The sequence below is a fragment of the Pyxicephalus adspersus genome, chromosome 2 (genome assembly GCF_032062135.1).
Source record: "Pyxicephalus adspersus chromosome 2, UCB_Pads_2.0, whole genome shotgun sequence".
Taxonomy (NCBI): Eukaryota; Metazoa; Chordata; class Amphibia; order Anura; family Pyxicephalidae; genus Pyxicephalus; species Pyxicephalus adspersus.
The window spans coordinates 76461403-76477983 of record NC_092859.1 but is presented as its reverse complement, the minus strand read 5'-3'; the positions used below and the strand labels follow the sequence as shown (position 1 = coordinate 76477983).

Here is a 16581-nt window from a genome sequence, read left to right as displayed (position 1 = left end):
ATTCTGAACCCAGGATTTATTCATCTTTTTTATCTTTATCCACTTAAGTATCTAGAATAATTTTGGACATACCAGCAAATTGGGAGCTGTCTATAAGAGATATCCCTGTATCAACTGGATGATGACAATATCCCGAAAGGTCAATTTCAGATTCCATTCAGGAATTAGGATCTTTAGTATATTGCCCTCTGATGATTTTAAAGCGTAGCCTTGACCTGTCACAAAACATAAGCAGTAGATTTTTCTCTTAAATATATATTTTCATATTACAGATATTTTCATGTTTCAATGTTATCAACGAGCAGTAAAAAAATTAAATAATAACATAATAATTAAGTTCATTTGAAAGGCATGTCATCTTTAAAGGGACAATTCCCACCAGGAGCACATTAAAAGTAAATAGTACAGTCATTCAAACTTATCATATTTGAAAGCCAAAGTACAAAACACTGAAGATCATATGATGGATAGGTATTGTCTGTACTGGTAACCATTGATAACACAAGGTGAAGAATTTATTCAGGTTAAAGTGAGTTTGTGTACAGGGGTAAATCACAGTACCCAGCACTTGGCAACACTGCTTGGTATTTCAACTGCACCTATACCAGATGGTGAAAACAGCACCTTCTCCAGCTCATGGCTTGGGTGGTCCACCCTGCCATCTAGGAACGGTAGTCATGAAAGAAGATGGTCTAGGTTTGTGGGAATATTCCTGCCATCCTATTCGACAAGTGGAGAAAAATAGTGTTTGGTATTGTGTGAAATAATTTTTACAAGGCTACTTAGATTTGAAATTGGTAAACTGATGTTTTTTTGTGAGTGCTATATACAGAAAAATGCCCATCCCAGGACTGAAGTTGATACCCCACTATTTCACCCTCCATCGCTATCCACCTTTATTATCTCTACATGCCTAGTTAAAACTCGTTCCATGTCCCCCTTCCCAACCATCCATCTCCTACCCCCTTTAAATTCTCCCCCCTATAATTACAAATAATACCCAGTAATAAAAGTAACTGGTTGTTTTGTTTACATCTTAATGATTGTATCTAATTCTCAAGCTCATGTTTAAATGCATCTACTAGATTGTAATCTCTTTGGGGCAGGGTCCTCTCCTCCTATATCACTGTCTGTATTAGTCTGTCATTTGCAATCCCTATTTAATGTACAGTGTTGCGTAATATGTTGGCGCTTTATAAATCCTGTTTAATAATATTATTAATAATAATAATAATAATAATAATAATAAAATGCATTACAACTCCTAGGGAGACCCCAACCATGTCTAGTTTATGTAGTCAAAGATACTTAACTGGCATGACTGGTTTTTCTTCAAGCAAATTGTCAGACTTCCCCCAAACACTTAATCAATTAAGAAAAACCATGCCAAAAAGCTTTAGGGGTGTTGTACCCAAGTTGAGTGTGCCATGTAGCTGTAAGACTGTCATGCATTACAAAACTTAGCTTGATGTTTTGGGTGCTAAACTTGTATTTCCATTAGCCATCATTTCTTTCTGTTGGAGAGTTTTAAATATCCATTATTTTTGTTTCTTCTAGTTGACAAATCAATGGCTGCAATAAAGATCAGGTGTTTATGTGACCTTAATGACACATTCACAGAGGAAGCCTGGGCTGACATTTGGTTATTCATGTCCTAATTAGGCAAAAACATTATACAAACAATCGCTCTATACTAAATTGATTTGTGAAGTAATTTTAATGATAAGTAATAGAATAAAATTTACTATATAGCACAAAAGGTATTGTACTGTAAAGTCTTACTTTTAATAGCATAATGGAGTCTCTTGGTCAGAGCATGTCATACTGAAGCATATCTACATGACCCTTGCACACAAATATTGGCTTAACTTTAAAATTGATTAACTAAACAGAAAATGTTCAGCAGAGATAAGTGAGGTCCAAATTCATTGTTAACAGCCTCTTACTACAAAAACATAGTTGGATTATACTGAACAGCTTAATCAGCCCAAACCTTATGTATCAATGCTTCTTTTATAAAAATCTGTATATATGGCTTTACAGTGACTACGTAAATTTAAGCATGAGATGGAAGATTATTTTTTTTCAGTTTCCTAAAACTCATGAAAAAATGCAAGAAACTGCACTTTTTTGTGTGTTGTAATATATGAAAGAAAAAAATATACTAAAATTTAAAACAGTAAAAAAGTTTACTGTATATTTATTATTTCCTATTTTATTTATTAAAATGGAAAATACCTCAAATAAAAGGAAACCTAAAAATAACTACAAAAACGAAGGGGAATGATTACACAGCTCAAGAAAAAAAGAGTTTTTGTTCACTTGCTAAGGATTTTTAAATTTATTTAGCGTTTTTCAGGTTTGCTGAATCCAGAAATGACATTGGTTTCATTGAATTGGCTCTGATTCTTGTGATACAGGAATCAGAATAGACGATTTTACCAACAACAAATGTTAACACAGCATGTTTTTATCAATCTTTATATACACCGATGTTTTGCATTTTTTATATTAAATGTAGCATTATTTTTACAAAACTTTTATTTGCCTTCTCTTTATTCATACATTTTCTTTTTTTACAGAAATATTTCTGTTCTTCAAGAAGTTGTTTCAATGGCCCTAATGTATTTTGCTACATTTGTGGTGAAAATTCTCAGCAAAAACAGAGAAGAAACATTACAGAATTTGTGAAACAAGCATATTTTGCATATTTTGGTATTACACTGGGGGACCAAGATAAGTATTGGGCTCCTCATATGGTATTAAACTTGTGTAGAGTGTCTACATCAGGGGAAAAATGGAAAACTGAAAAGTTTGAAATTTGGTGAACCTATGGTATGGTGAGAGCCCAAAAATCATTATAATGATTGTTATTTCTGTGCTGTGAATGTAAAAAGGTTTAAATCGTTACAAGAAAAACAAGTGGGAGTACCCTGATTTGGAATCAGCAAGACAACCAGTGCTGCATGGTGCTGATGTTCCCATACCAGTCAGTACACTCCCTGATATTCCTGTATCCAACATGGAGGATATACCGGAGGGTTGGAGTGTAATCCAGGAGTTAGCAGTGGAAGCGAATATGTAGGAAGTGTTTCATCAAACCAGCAGTTCTCCCAAGAAGAGCTCAATGATTTATTAAGTGACCTAAGTCTGTCAAAACACTCATCTGAACTTTTAGCATCCAGGCTAAAAGAAAAGAACTGTCTGAGACCGGAAGTTATAATAACGGTTTATAGGACAAGAGAGGTGACACTCCTTCCATATTTCAGTGAATATGGAGGCTTCGTGTACTGTTGTAACATCACTGGTCTACTAGCCCATATGGGAGTACCAGAATACCGAGCAGAAGACTGGCGGCTTTTCATAGACAGTTCCACTCAAAGTTTGAAATCTGTTTTACTGCATAATGGCAACTGCTATGCATCAATTCCAATAGTCACTCAACAAAACTTATAGAAGAATTTGAAAATATCAAAATGGTCTTAGAAAAGCTTTGCTATCATGAACACCAATGGTCCATATATATTGATTTAAAAATGGTGAACTTCCTACGTGGACAGCAAAGTGGATACACAAAGTACCCATGTTTCATCCGCTTGTGGGATAGTAGAGCAAAGCAGGATCACTGGAAAAGAGTAACATGGCCTCCAAGGGCAAACATTAAAAAAAAAGGTGCAGCGAACATCATTAACGAGCCAATGGTTGACAAAGAAAAAAATATTCTCTCTCCACTGCACATAAAGTTGGGATTAATGAAGCAATTTGTTCGAGCTCTGAACAAGGACTGTGATTGCTTCAAATACATTTGTAGATTCTTCCCTGATTGAGTACTGAAAAATTAAAAGCAGGAATCTTTGATGGACGCCAGATTCGGAAACTGATAAATGATTCAAATTTCACAAGTTACATGACTGATACTGAAGCTTCTGTCTGGCACAGCGGTGTCATGGTTGTCAACAACTTCTTGGGTAACCATAAAACACAAAATTATGAAGAACTGGTACAAAACTTGCTCTTAAACTTTAAAAATTTGGGTGCTACTATGAGTATAAAGGTACACTATCTCCATAGCCATTTGCAAACATTTCCAGAAAACCTTGGTGATTTCAGTGAGGAACAAGGGGAGAGGTTCCATCAAGATATAAAGGTGATGGAAGAAAGGTATCAGTGCAGATGGGATAGATACATGATGGCAGACTAGGAACAAAAGGAAATCATACAGAGTTTTTAATGACTTATTTGTGATTAGTTCTGTAAATATACTGAATATTGAATATATTTACATTAAGTATTTAATAAACTTAATTGGGTATACGTAGGCATATCTAGTTTAATTTTGCTTAAATTTCATGTTTCATTATTTTTCCAATGAGGTTATTATTGAGGTCATTATTTCAAAAAACTAGAGCCAATCTAGCAAAACTATATATGGAATCTGTGCATCAAACATAACCTAAAATGACTTTATTATTTATTGGTACTTTTTTTAGAACTGTCCATACTGAATGGTAAAAACAGCACATTTTCTCCAGCTCATAGCTTGGGTGGTCCAATGTGAACATATTTACACATACCATTTTTATGTATTTTATTTGCTCCTTTTTTCTCTGAAAGGCCTTTCCTTTCTATGGGAAGCAAACATGGGGTTTGAAAGCAAGACACTGCTGTGTTACTTTGCATTGGGGGAGGAATAGGACTTATGGTGGCCGCAAATGACCCCTTGTGGATGGGGATCTTGGCCACAGGGGTCACCACAGGTGAATAGGCCTCTTTAGAGAATTGCCTCACAATTTGTAATTACTGGGTAGCACCTGGCTGTGAGAACAACAGTGAAACAAATATATTTTCCTAGAAAATACTATGAAAGGTCAATATCTGGCTCCTAGCATTGTTGCAGCTGCAAATTCCCACACAGGACTATAACAACAGAAATATGACACAGTTGTGTGTACATGTAACAATATACATGTACTATATATATATATATATATATATATATATATAACTACACAGCTAACTAAACTAATTAGCTGGTACAATAAATCCTGCTTTTAATTTATGGCCAATGTAAACATTTCTAGTACAGTGAACATAATCATTATTTGCAGGACAAAATATACATTTTATAGTAAAGCCCACAGGAAGCTGATAACCTTTATTATCAAATATTTATTTTATATTTATGTATCAAAGCACTAGTCATACGAGAATTGTTTTTTTTTAACATTGTTGGTCTTTAAATAAGCTGTAACTAAACAGACAGATATTGGAAGTGTTGTTCTAAATGTTCACATATGGAAATTTTGGCCTATAAAGTATTCATTATATATGAAAGCATTACTTTCTGTTAACACAGAGGTTGCACTCTATTGTTTTTACTAACGATGCAAGTCAATACGTCAGCTATCTTGCTCAAAAATTCCCTATGTGGATGATAATTTATCAAGGGCCTGATTTATTGAAGACTGGGGAAGGTTGTTCAGCCCAGAATAGAAGATCCACTTGTTATTTTTTGGCCAATGTTTTCAATCCTAGTCCATGTCAATTCCAGGTTTCCTGAATTACCCAGGTTCTCCCACGATAGTCTATCTTCTCCAGTCTAGGAAAGTTTTAATGCATCAGGCCGGTGAACATCCTAGTCCGAGAGCAACATAGGAGGAAGGAAGAATGATTTGGGGTGGCTAAAAGAGGGAGGCAGGTGCACGGGAGGTAGGAACAGCAGCTTGGCTCATAGCATGAGGAATGGGGCATTACAAAGCATAAGGGCGCTTAGCATAAGTAAGGCACCAATTTAAGTGAAGCTGTGGAAGCTTAAAGTGAAATCAGTGCTAGGTTGGTTTATTAGATTAACTTCCTATCCAGTAACACATGTTCAGTGTTAGTATGCCAAAACTGCTTTAGTGGGTATGCATAGGTATTGCTTTTCAGATTAATGTAATACACATGATGTTGGCCATGTTAGAGCAGCTGCAGACATCGCCTGGATGTGCAGGCAGATGTTATGGAGGGTGTGCAGAAAGGATTTTTATAGGAGGCAGCCATTGCATCTAACCTTGTCACCTTCACCAGTATCACGTCAGAGGCAAAAAAGCAGCAATGAGGGTAGGAGTTTGGTGAGTGATGTAACTCTTGGTAATCCAGACATTTACACAGCAAATAGAATTGAAATTGGCATGTGTCAGCAAAAAGGACATGTTGTGTGCTATTCGAGTCTCTTCTTATTCAGTATGTACGAGGAGCACTGGTGATAGCAGAGACACACAGTGGCATCTAGAGTCAGATTCTGGAGGAAGAATGTGTCCAGTAGTGCCAGAGGTCATTGAAACACGTTGAAAGGTTTTAGGTTTCATCTGAGGACACTCTGGATTAGGGAAGGAGCTGTTATTGGCCTAGTCTTTGGGGGTGGGGGTTGTTGCTTCTTTGTTTGTACGTCCATAGGGGCATCATTATAATAGTGGTAGAGGTGGTGGTTCTGAAGGCTGTCTGAACTCCTACCAAGCAGAAGGGGTAGACATAGTCTTGTCAGAAAGGGTCTTTTAACTGCAATGGTTCACTGGGTGAGGAATCATATTTTTTTTTAGAATAATATTAATAATATGTTGATGTCTTGTTCTACAATTGCCATGCTGAGGAGTTCATGAGTCCCCCCACAGGATTGTCAAACTTAGGTTCAATGCCATAAGGCTCCAGTCAAGAGCGCCTCGGCTTCTTCACATAAACTAATGTCTCTTTTATAGCAAATAAATGGAATGGCTTAAGGGGCTTAATTTTAGGTGCTACAACAGCATGGGGTTCTTCTGTAGTAGGAGCAGGGTTTGGGGACATGGAGAGCAGTTTGTAAATGTACGTTATGGTAGCATCAACCATCCCATTACAAAATGTTTTAAAAGGTTTGCCAATACTCAAGAAACAATCTGCAAGAGAAAAGGGACCAGTAAACATAAATTTAAAGCAGCCAAGGATCACAATAGGTGTACAGCCAACCTCCTATTTATTAAAAATTTAAAATCCTATAGGCCTGATTTATCAAAGCTTTACAAGATTGGAGAAGATAGACTATACTGGAATGGAATGGATTTCTTTGAAACCATTTGCTATTAGTTGGCAAATGTTTTCAACCCAAGACAGGTTCTTCCATGATGGTCTATCTTCTTCAGTCATAGAGAGCTTTAACGAAATGTATGCCCTATGTGTTTTGGATGATTGATATTTGTCCTGTTCTAGTTTTGCATCTGCAAAACTTCCTAAGCTTTCTAATTTATTGTTGGAAAAATTGTTTAAAGAAATGGCACCCTAATGTAAAAGCCTAGAGGAGGCTTATCTTTAAGTAGCATGGCATTTAGGGTTGTGATAGCTATAGCTAAGTGTTGTGGCAGGTCTATGGCAGTCTCAAACAAAACCAAGATTGGATAAAACTGGTGGTACAATAAAGCTGTGGACAAAATTTTTCTATAATACAATGTGTCAAATGTGTTCATTTGTAAGTCTATAATTACTGTGTCCCCTCCCCCTTTTGGGCTCATTCCTACCCAAATCATAGCTAATCCATAAATGTCTAATTTAAATAAAGATAAATAATTATGTCATAATTAATTCAAATATAAAGTCATATTCACATTTATTTGAAGCTGTATAACACTGTAATAATAACCTAAACTATGCCCTCACTGAAAACCTATTTTCTCTTTACTGACAAAACATGTTGGGTTCATTTTGGGTTATAGTTTATGCCTTGTAGCACTCTATAATTGCTGCTTTACCTGAAAAAAAGGTAATTAAAGATGAAAGAGAGTTAATTTGACAGAGAGCAATCAGGAAGCCTAAAGTCTTGTACAGACACCTATTACCTGTCGCTAGAAATGATCATTAGTGATCGTGTCAGGTGACAGGTGAAGAAGGAATAAATGCTGTACAGACCAGATGTCTGCCCACTGCCTAGCTACCGGTTCTATAAAGAGGGTAGGGGTAGAATAAGCAGGAGGCACCCCACTAGGGGGTTTACAGTAATCTTCATTAGCAGTCAGTCATTTGGTAATCTGAATCACTAAACAGCATCAGGGGACACCTGTATTGATACTGTACTTTTACCGAAGAAGATAATAGTGCTGGAAACTACCATTTGTACGGACCCTAAGGCAGAACAAAATAAACTAGAATATAAATCTTCCTTTTGTTTCAGTCTCTGCCTATCTGTTCATCTTGCTCGGTCTGCTAATTCTTGCCCTATCATTCCCCCTATATGGAATAGGTTGCATTATAGAAAAGCATTCTGACTGAGAAAAGACAAAATCTATAAGTCATTAAAAAACGCTTTAAAAATGAAAAAGTACAATATAAAAGTAAAATTATTGAGTATTTACAACTCCTAAGAAATAAAAATAAAAGTTACGTTTTATGCTGTCTAGGGTTTACCATGTAAGCAACAAGTTATTTCTGTGGGTATTAGATATGATTTTATTTTCTCATCGGGGAGACACAAAATACAAATTTAAATTTATAGATGTGTATGTTTATAGACAGTAAAGTGCTTTAGGCGGGTTTATCACCTCAAATTTTACTTTACATAAAAGGGTGGATAATATGGTGCCAATGCTGTCATCACTCAAGTTAATGACAGCATAAATCTAAACAAACAGCACTGTATACATAAGTACTAAAAACACAAAAATGTTCAGATTGCTTACAAATAAAATGGATTGTAAACAACTTTAAATGGGTATCAATGGGGAAGAACAATCTTCTATGGTAACAAATGGGCAGTATCTAGTGTGTCCCACGGCAGTAATTGATTCCCACGAGGTAATGTCTGATTCCCTGTCTTAAAATAGGGCCTATAAAGTATTTATAGTTTAAAGTAAAGACCTTTTTATCTTTTATATGGTTCCATAGAGCTTGTAAAATATAACATCTTTAAAAACGTGTTTTGCCTATACAAACTGGGATTCCTCTCTTGTGACCCAGCCCTTTGACGTAGACAGAGTTCTAACATTAAAATATAAGAGAGAGTTCAAGGTCAACTGAACGTATTTCAGCCTGTTGTCAGCAGCAGAACTGAGTTTATTTAGTACTATGTGCTGCTGTCATCTTTAGCTGACTCACCAAGAAAATACTCCATGTCATGTCTCCAAGTCACTAGGTGTAACTAATGACGAGAGTTCAGCAAATAAGCTGTTTCAGAATGCTAAGGAATTTTCGTATCCAAGAAATAAGTCATTATACAGACATTGGCCAGTTTATTAAGTACGTCTGCTTTTCTGCTGGCAACATAAATATCTAATAAGCCAATTACTTGACAACCTAATGTATTTTGCCATGTAGACATTGTTAAGGTGATCTGGCTAAAATCAAACCAAACATCAGAATGGTAAGACTTTGATTCAGTGACTTTGAATGCGGCATAGTTGTTGATGCCAGGCAGGCTGCTCTGAGTATATTAGACACTGATGATTTGCTGTGGTTTTCAAACATACCCATCTCTGGGTTAAAATGCCAAAAGTCAGACGAGAATGACCAGACTAGTTCACGATGATGGAAAGGCAACAGTAACCTGAAAAAAACATTTGTTACAACCAAGGTATGCAGAAGAGCATCTCTGGATGTACAACATGTCAAAATATTAAGCAGATGAGCTAAAGCATCAGAAGATCACTCCTGTTAGCTGCGAATAGGCATCTATCTTTAACTACAATTTAATCAGGATGACCAAAAGAGACTTCGGCTGTGACACTCTGATGGTAAGATCAGAAATGACCATCATTCCACCCTCCCTTGTATCAACTGTTTCGGCTGGTGGTTATAATGTAATGATGCGGGAAATACTTTCTTGGCACACTTTGGACCCCTTAGCCCAATTGAGCATTGTTTCTATGCCACTGCTAATAGTATTGTTGCTGGCTACGTCCATCCCTTTATGACCCCAGTGTATCTACGTTTTGATGGTTCTTTTTAACATGGTACCAAATCACAAAAATCAAATTGTGAAATAACCCCCCCCCCCTACAAAAAAGAAAAATATATATATCATTTTTCTTTGCCTTTACTTTTTTTATTCAATAAATACAATTGTTTAATGCAAACTTGCCACAGGTTTGATCCATAGTGACTTTCTTCTGTCTACGGTCATATCAACGGATAATGGTTTAATTTTTAGAAGTCAGTTATCCCATTGATTTTGGGCATCATAGCGTTCAGTAATAAATTTGGGGGTTTTATTCCACCCTTCCCCAGAAATTCCTAATATGCCAGCCCTAGATGCATTTAGTAAATTAAAGTTTTAAAGACGAAGAGAGGGATTTTTGCCATGGAAGTTATGTTTACTTATAACAAAACTGTTTAAAGGGATAGGTAACAAAAGTTCTCAAACAATAAATCTAAGTGAAATTTAGCCAACTTGGCACTATACATATACAGCTCAAACATCATAAGGACTCTAGCATGTTTTGATATTTTAGGTATATCCAGTAGGTAATCACTGTCATTGTAGTGAATCCCGACACGTTTCTAAACAGGCTTCCTCAGGGGTAGCAGTGGCATGCAATATAAAAGGTCTGGATACTATTGTGAAAAACCTCTGAATGTCTCTGAAGTCATTCAGGGGTTGCAAAGACTCCTAAAATCAAGCAGTATGGCAAAAAGTAAAATAGGCATAAGGGTATCTGTGTGGATAGTCAGAGTTCTAGTAGTTTAGTGCTGTAGAATAAGGTGCTGGAAAATTAGCTGCTGTCAAAAGCATAGATCTCTGCTGCTGAAGAATAAGCTGCTGTTAGAGTATTATAGATAACTGGAGTACAAGCAGGAAACCCAGGCAAACATTGGGAATTTTTGCAGTGATAAGCAGGAATGCTTGGAACCATGCTGTCTGACAATGTGGAAATCACTTTTACTTTCTAACATTTTTGTTTTATCACCTTCACTTTAGGAAACCATAGAAAGAATAATCACTAATTGGATTTCAGGTGATACTAGCACTAAATTCAGAATTATGGCATACATTCTAACTGGACACTGACAGATTTGGTTGTATCTGGTAGGATTAATAATATACTAAACACATAGCAATGTGATTTGTGAAACTGCAAAACTGGTTTAGTTGTAAAACAGCTGGAGATAGTTTATCTGATCATTTACCAGCATTCCAGAAAGAAACCTGAATGTGTCTTGTTTTATTCTCTTTTAATGGAATGATGCTCTATCTACACACATACTGAGCAGAAAAGAGTACATTTGTTACCGTGAGAGCCCAACAGGACACAGTTTGAGGATTGGCAAATTTCATAGTGATATAGAAAGTATGCCTGTTTATTACCTAATTTATCAAAACAAAAAAAGAACCAGTTCTAGTTGTTTACTAATTCTAAAGAACAATTAAAAAAGTTTGCCACATAATCTCATGAGATGTGTAAAATACATAAAAAATTATGAAATTAATGTCAGTATTAAATATGTGCTATCCCTTACCTTAAATGGCTTTTCAGCACAAGGTAATATGTTCCATGCTGCCATAAACACAATGAAGGGATGTGTTCTGCCTGAGAGGTTTGGGATTCTACGTGTAGAAATGAAATTGCTGTATGACTGAAAGCCACATACAGCTCTATGTGTCCAGCAGATACACAGATTACTCATTAACTTGGGTCTACTTTGTATACACAGAATTGGAATTCCCTGAAAGAATACGCTACTGGGCTAAATGCCAACGTTAAATTTGCCACTAACTAGTTCAATGTTTTATCATGAGCAATTGTGTTTTAACACTTATTGGACAGCATATCTTCCTGATGAGAAACCAACAATCATACTTTTACCTTAACAGTAATACATACAGTATACATACAAACAAACATACACAATTTATTGGTACAATATATATAAAACAGTAGAGCAAAGAAGAGCCACCATATTCTACAAAGAGGTGTTTAACAGATTAAACTGAATAAATGGTTCAATAACAAGAGGGATATCATAACAGAGGAGAAAGTAAAAAAAATCATAGACAAAACAATGTAATAATAATAATAATAATAATAATAAAATAATAAAGCCTGCAGTGGCTATAATTCTGTCAATGCATAAGGTATTACCTGTGATCCAGTATTATATGGTAAGATCCTCCCCATTTTGCTAGAGAAATAATAAATCATATGTTGAACTAGAAAAAGAAAAGTATGAGGACCCGCAAACATCATGTCTTGTGCAGGCCTCCTGAAGCAACATGATGAATGCAAGCACTAGTGTTGGTGTACAATTTAGGTTGTCCTTATATTCGACCCCAATATGGCTGTTCGAATTCGTATAGACCCGACCTGAAAAACATGGGATTCGACTTTGCAAATTCGTGTGTAAAAAATGTGTTAAAAAAAGGGGCTTTAATGTTTAAGTCATTTATTGAATGTGTGTGATTTGTGTAACTAACTTTTATTTTTTTACTGGTTATCGCACAATGACGATGATTCCCATGGCTGCACAACCGTGGGAATCCTCCTGTCAGTGTGGGATCCCCGAGCACTAGAGGTTAAATGGGGACAAGTCTCCCCATTCATCACCTCTACAGTGTCATCGGGATTTTTCTTTCCCCAGCCAATCACAGAGCACTGGAAGTGAATGAAGGGGGAGGCTTGTCCCCATTTAGCCTCTAGTGTCCAGGGATCCTGTGGGACTCATGTGTTCTTGGATAGAGAATCTCTATCCAAAAACACATACTTTAGGGCTGCAAGAGCAATCAGGGGAGCCAAGCTGTAAGCTCTGCTCCCGATTGCTCTTGCAGTTCTACACAGTCCCAAAAAATAACCGGAATTTCCCCCCATTGACTTTAATGGTGTTCGAATTCGATGTTTGGTCACCGGAACAATATCCCCCTATTCGATCGAATAGCTGTCGAATCAAGCGAGTGAGATATTTAACCAATACTAGCTAGCACCCATAGAGGCACACTACCTACATAGCAAATGGGTACACGCATGCTCACGCCACCATTATGTAGCTTACTTTAGTTCTTATTATTTTGTTTTCCTAATTCATCACTTTTCCTAATCTTCCTAACCAGACCACAGACCTTTTTGCTAATAATTTTTAGAAAGTATTACCTGCTATATGTGAGTAGAATTGTGTCAGTGTTCAGTGTTCATAGGAAAGTTTCTAAATTCAAACTTGAAATGTTTCCTCCTTCACCAGATTAAAAGTGATCATAATGTAATGGTATACTGTGCATTCTTTATGGTTTATCTTAACCTAATATGGTTTCTAACTCATCCAAAAGATATTTATTATCAAGATTATCTATAGATCATCTTTGATATGGCCTTTGTAATATTGATTAAAGCAATGATTTGCTGCTGCAAATCTTCATATTTATTACACATTCCATGCAATCTTATCATACATGTATTACGCCGGGCCACTATTTCACAGATAACACTACATGATGTCTATTACACCCAATAAATGTGCCTATGTTTGCAGAGGCTTACGTTTTCATTTTTTAGGAACACCCATGCCGTTGTTTAGTTTGTTCTCCTAAATTATATTTCATAGTAAACTTTTTCTGTTAGGGTAATATTATATTATATATTTATTGGTATCTAGCACTAAACATTAGGAAAACAAATGTTGTTTTTTTTTAAATATTTTTTTTAAATAGAAGCACACAATTTTATAATCATTACAAGGAGCGTGCCTTGAATGTAACATACACTGTGCAGATGCCAATGCACAGTGCCAATACATATGTAAAATAAACATTGCAGAAAATTGGAATGTTTGATTAAGGAATAAAAACATTCATTGCATCATTAAGATTTCTTTTAGAAGACTGGGACATTGGCAAGTTCTGCATAAAACTAGATATTCTTTTAGATATACCATATTATTATTATTAGGTCTAATACCTACCTGGAGTTTTGCTTTAATTATTAATATTTTGCAACATCTACTATTCCCAGTTCCATAGTTTAGCACTTTAAAATAATCATGTCCATGGGTGATACCTACATCAGTTTAAAAAAGAAAAAATGTATATAATAGAAAAATGTGACAGCAAGGAAACTGAAACAAATGTATACACCTGAATCTAGATACAAAAATGTGCTTTAGGAAATAAAAAAAATTGATGTGAATTCATTGCACCATAACTATAAAACAGAAATGATCAGAGTCCAAATCAATGATTGCAAGTGCTCTATTATTATGGGAGATAGAGAGGTACATTTAATCTGATTTCAAAACCACATTCTTATCTGCAGGGATTAGCTGGTTATCTGTTTTAGATAAGTGATTTCAAAGTGTTGATATAACTGGCCTTTATTCAAAATGCTGTTCTATAATTTTGGTTATACATTGAGTGAGACTGCAAATGGCCCACTATTTACAAATCTTTATGTGTTGCTAGTGATATTGGTAGGACTAATCAAAAAAAAAGTAAAGAATTTTTAAAAAATGATCAGAGATTCATTTGAGGTTGTATACCTTGAATTCCAACTTTAATGCCCATTTAGTTGCTTTTCAGAATATTATTTTACACAGCACTATTTGTATGTGAAGAATCAGGCAGCTGATCTGTAAAATCTGTTGGGCGTCTATATTGATACCCAGAACAAACCAAGGCCAAACAGAAAATATGTAGTAATTGCTGAATGATGGAAGATGTATGCATTAACAAACATATTTTTCATGGCCAATAAGAATAACAAAATCAAGAATATTTACATTAAAGGACATGTATATAATACATACAATGATTTATATCCTAACAACTATGTACTTATAGTATACAGTACAGGGACAGGGCTCTGCGGGGTGTCAACACAGTGATGGCAGGAAAATGGGGGTGGCCGGCAGCCCAGAAATGCCCAGGGGTTGGTGTGGGGAGGGTCACCGTGTAAAGCTGAGGTCAGCAGGGTCTGCTTTTTACTTCCTACTGGAGCTGGTCATAACTCAGGAGGTGGGGGGCAGATAATGGAAGGCCTGGGCTCATCACTGATGAGGAGACCAGAGGAAGGCACACTAGGTTTCAGACTGCCACGGTGAGGTGACCAGGCAGGCCTGGGGACATGGCAGAAGGCAGTGCAGGGTCACCAGCTGCACTACATTCCGAGGGGGAACTATCGGACCCCCATCAGAGGAAGAAGAGGATCAGACAATGGAAGCAACTGGGGGGCAGGATCCCGTGGCTCCAGGTCAATATTCGACTGGGCAGCCTGGTAAGGACTAGGGTTTGGCTGTGGAGGGGTTTGTGGTGTGAGGGGAAGGTACTGTTAGAGGTATTCCCGATTGTTTTGTCAGTGGAGCTCTGGGATATGGCATTAAAAAAGTGCAATCTGGGGGTGGTGCAGGCTTTCAATAGAGTTTTGGCTGCACTGGGGCCTGTGATCCGATTATTGCAATATTTTATGTTATTTTATTTGCAATTTAACATTTATATGGTTGCGGATCATATCCCGGGTGTGGCTAATACCATTGCTGAAACTTTGTCTTGATTTCAGTGGGACAAGTTTTGCGGGTTGGCATTGGAGACCGAGTTGGAATGCGCGCCTTTCCCCTCAGGGTTATGGTGAATTACCCTGGAGTCGTTGCTGGATTAATACAGAGGTTGGTAAGTGAGGCAAAGTGGCCAGTTCATTCCATGGTGTGGGATTAATGGTTTGCGCTCTATAAGGGCTCCGATCGTTGGAGAAGCAGGATGGGCTGGTTTTGTGCTGGTTGACTGAGTGTTATATCAAGGGTTTTTCTGGGTCTTTATTGAATAGGAGGATGCCTGCTTTTGCCTTTTTATTTAAATTGCAGGGCTGGCAGGATGCCACAAAAAGGTAGTGCGGCAAGCGTTACAAAGGTAAAGAAAAGGTAGGAGTGTTCTGGATTTGAGGCGCGGGGTTATGTTTCCTTTGTTGGTGGATTTGTTGGTTTGTTTAGAGAGGATTTGCACATCAGGGTATGAGATTTGTTTATTTAGGGCTAAGTTTGTAGTGGCCTTTATTGGAGCTCTTTGGATAGGTTAGTGGGTTAGCCCAGTTAAGAACCCAATGGTGGAGTTATTTATCAAGGAGGTGAGTTGTGATGAGAGGGGCTTAGGTTGTTTCTCAGGTGGTCAAAGATAGACCAGTTGGGTCTGGGTTTCCAGATAGTTTTGTTTCTAGTCCCAGGGTCAGTGGCCTGACCTGTGCGGACATTTTAGAGGTTTCTGAAGGTGCGACCGTAGGGAGAGGGTTCCTTCCTAGTGCATGTGGACAGGTCTTCACTGACCCATTTTCAGTTTACCTCTGTTTTTAGGAAATGTTTGGCACTGGTGGGGGAGGACTCAAAAGGGTACATATGTTCAGGATTGGCAAAAAATATCAATCCTCAGCAGACTCAAGGGACAGGAGGTTATTGTTTTTGTTGGTGGTAAAGTTAACTAGTCAAATTATTATGTAACTATAATATGTACAAAAAAAAAGTTACTTTGATGAAAATTGTTTTATATACTAAAAGGCTGTTCAGCCATAATTGTTCCATAATTGGTGTATTGTATGCATTATTGGAGGGTTAATGAAAAGGGAAAGGGGAGGGACTGGACAGCTGGGAAGGAAAGGAATGATCTGAGGCCTCAGG

General features: G+C 36.9%; 1 protein-coding gene across 2 annotated transcripts in view; it reads right to left on the bottom strand.

Moving 5' to 3' along the window:
• The window catches only part of NR1H4 (nuclear receptor subfamily 1 group H member 4), a 46511-nt gene extending 34917 nt beyond the window's left edge, over positions 1-11594 (bottom strand). For both annotated transcript variants that reach the window (XM_072401097.1, XM_072401099.1), the window contains exons 1-2: positions 11458-11594; positions 73-215 (exon numbers count right to left, since the gene is read on the bottom strand). In XM_072401097.1, coding sequence (XP_072257198.1) covers positions 73-157 — 85 coding nt within the window. In that variant the 5' untranslated portion in view covers positions 158-215; positions 11458-11594. The remainder of the gene's footprint in view (positions 1-72; positions 216-11457) is intronic.
• Between the last annotated feature and the right edge of the window lie 4987 nt (positions 11595-16581).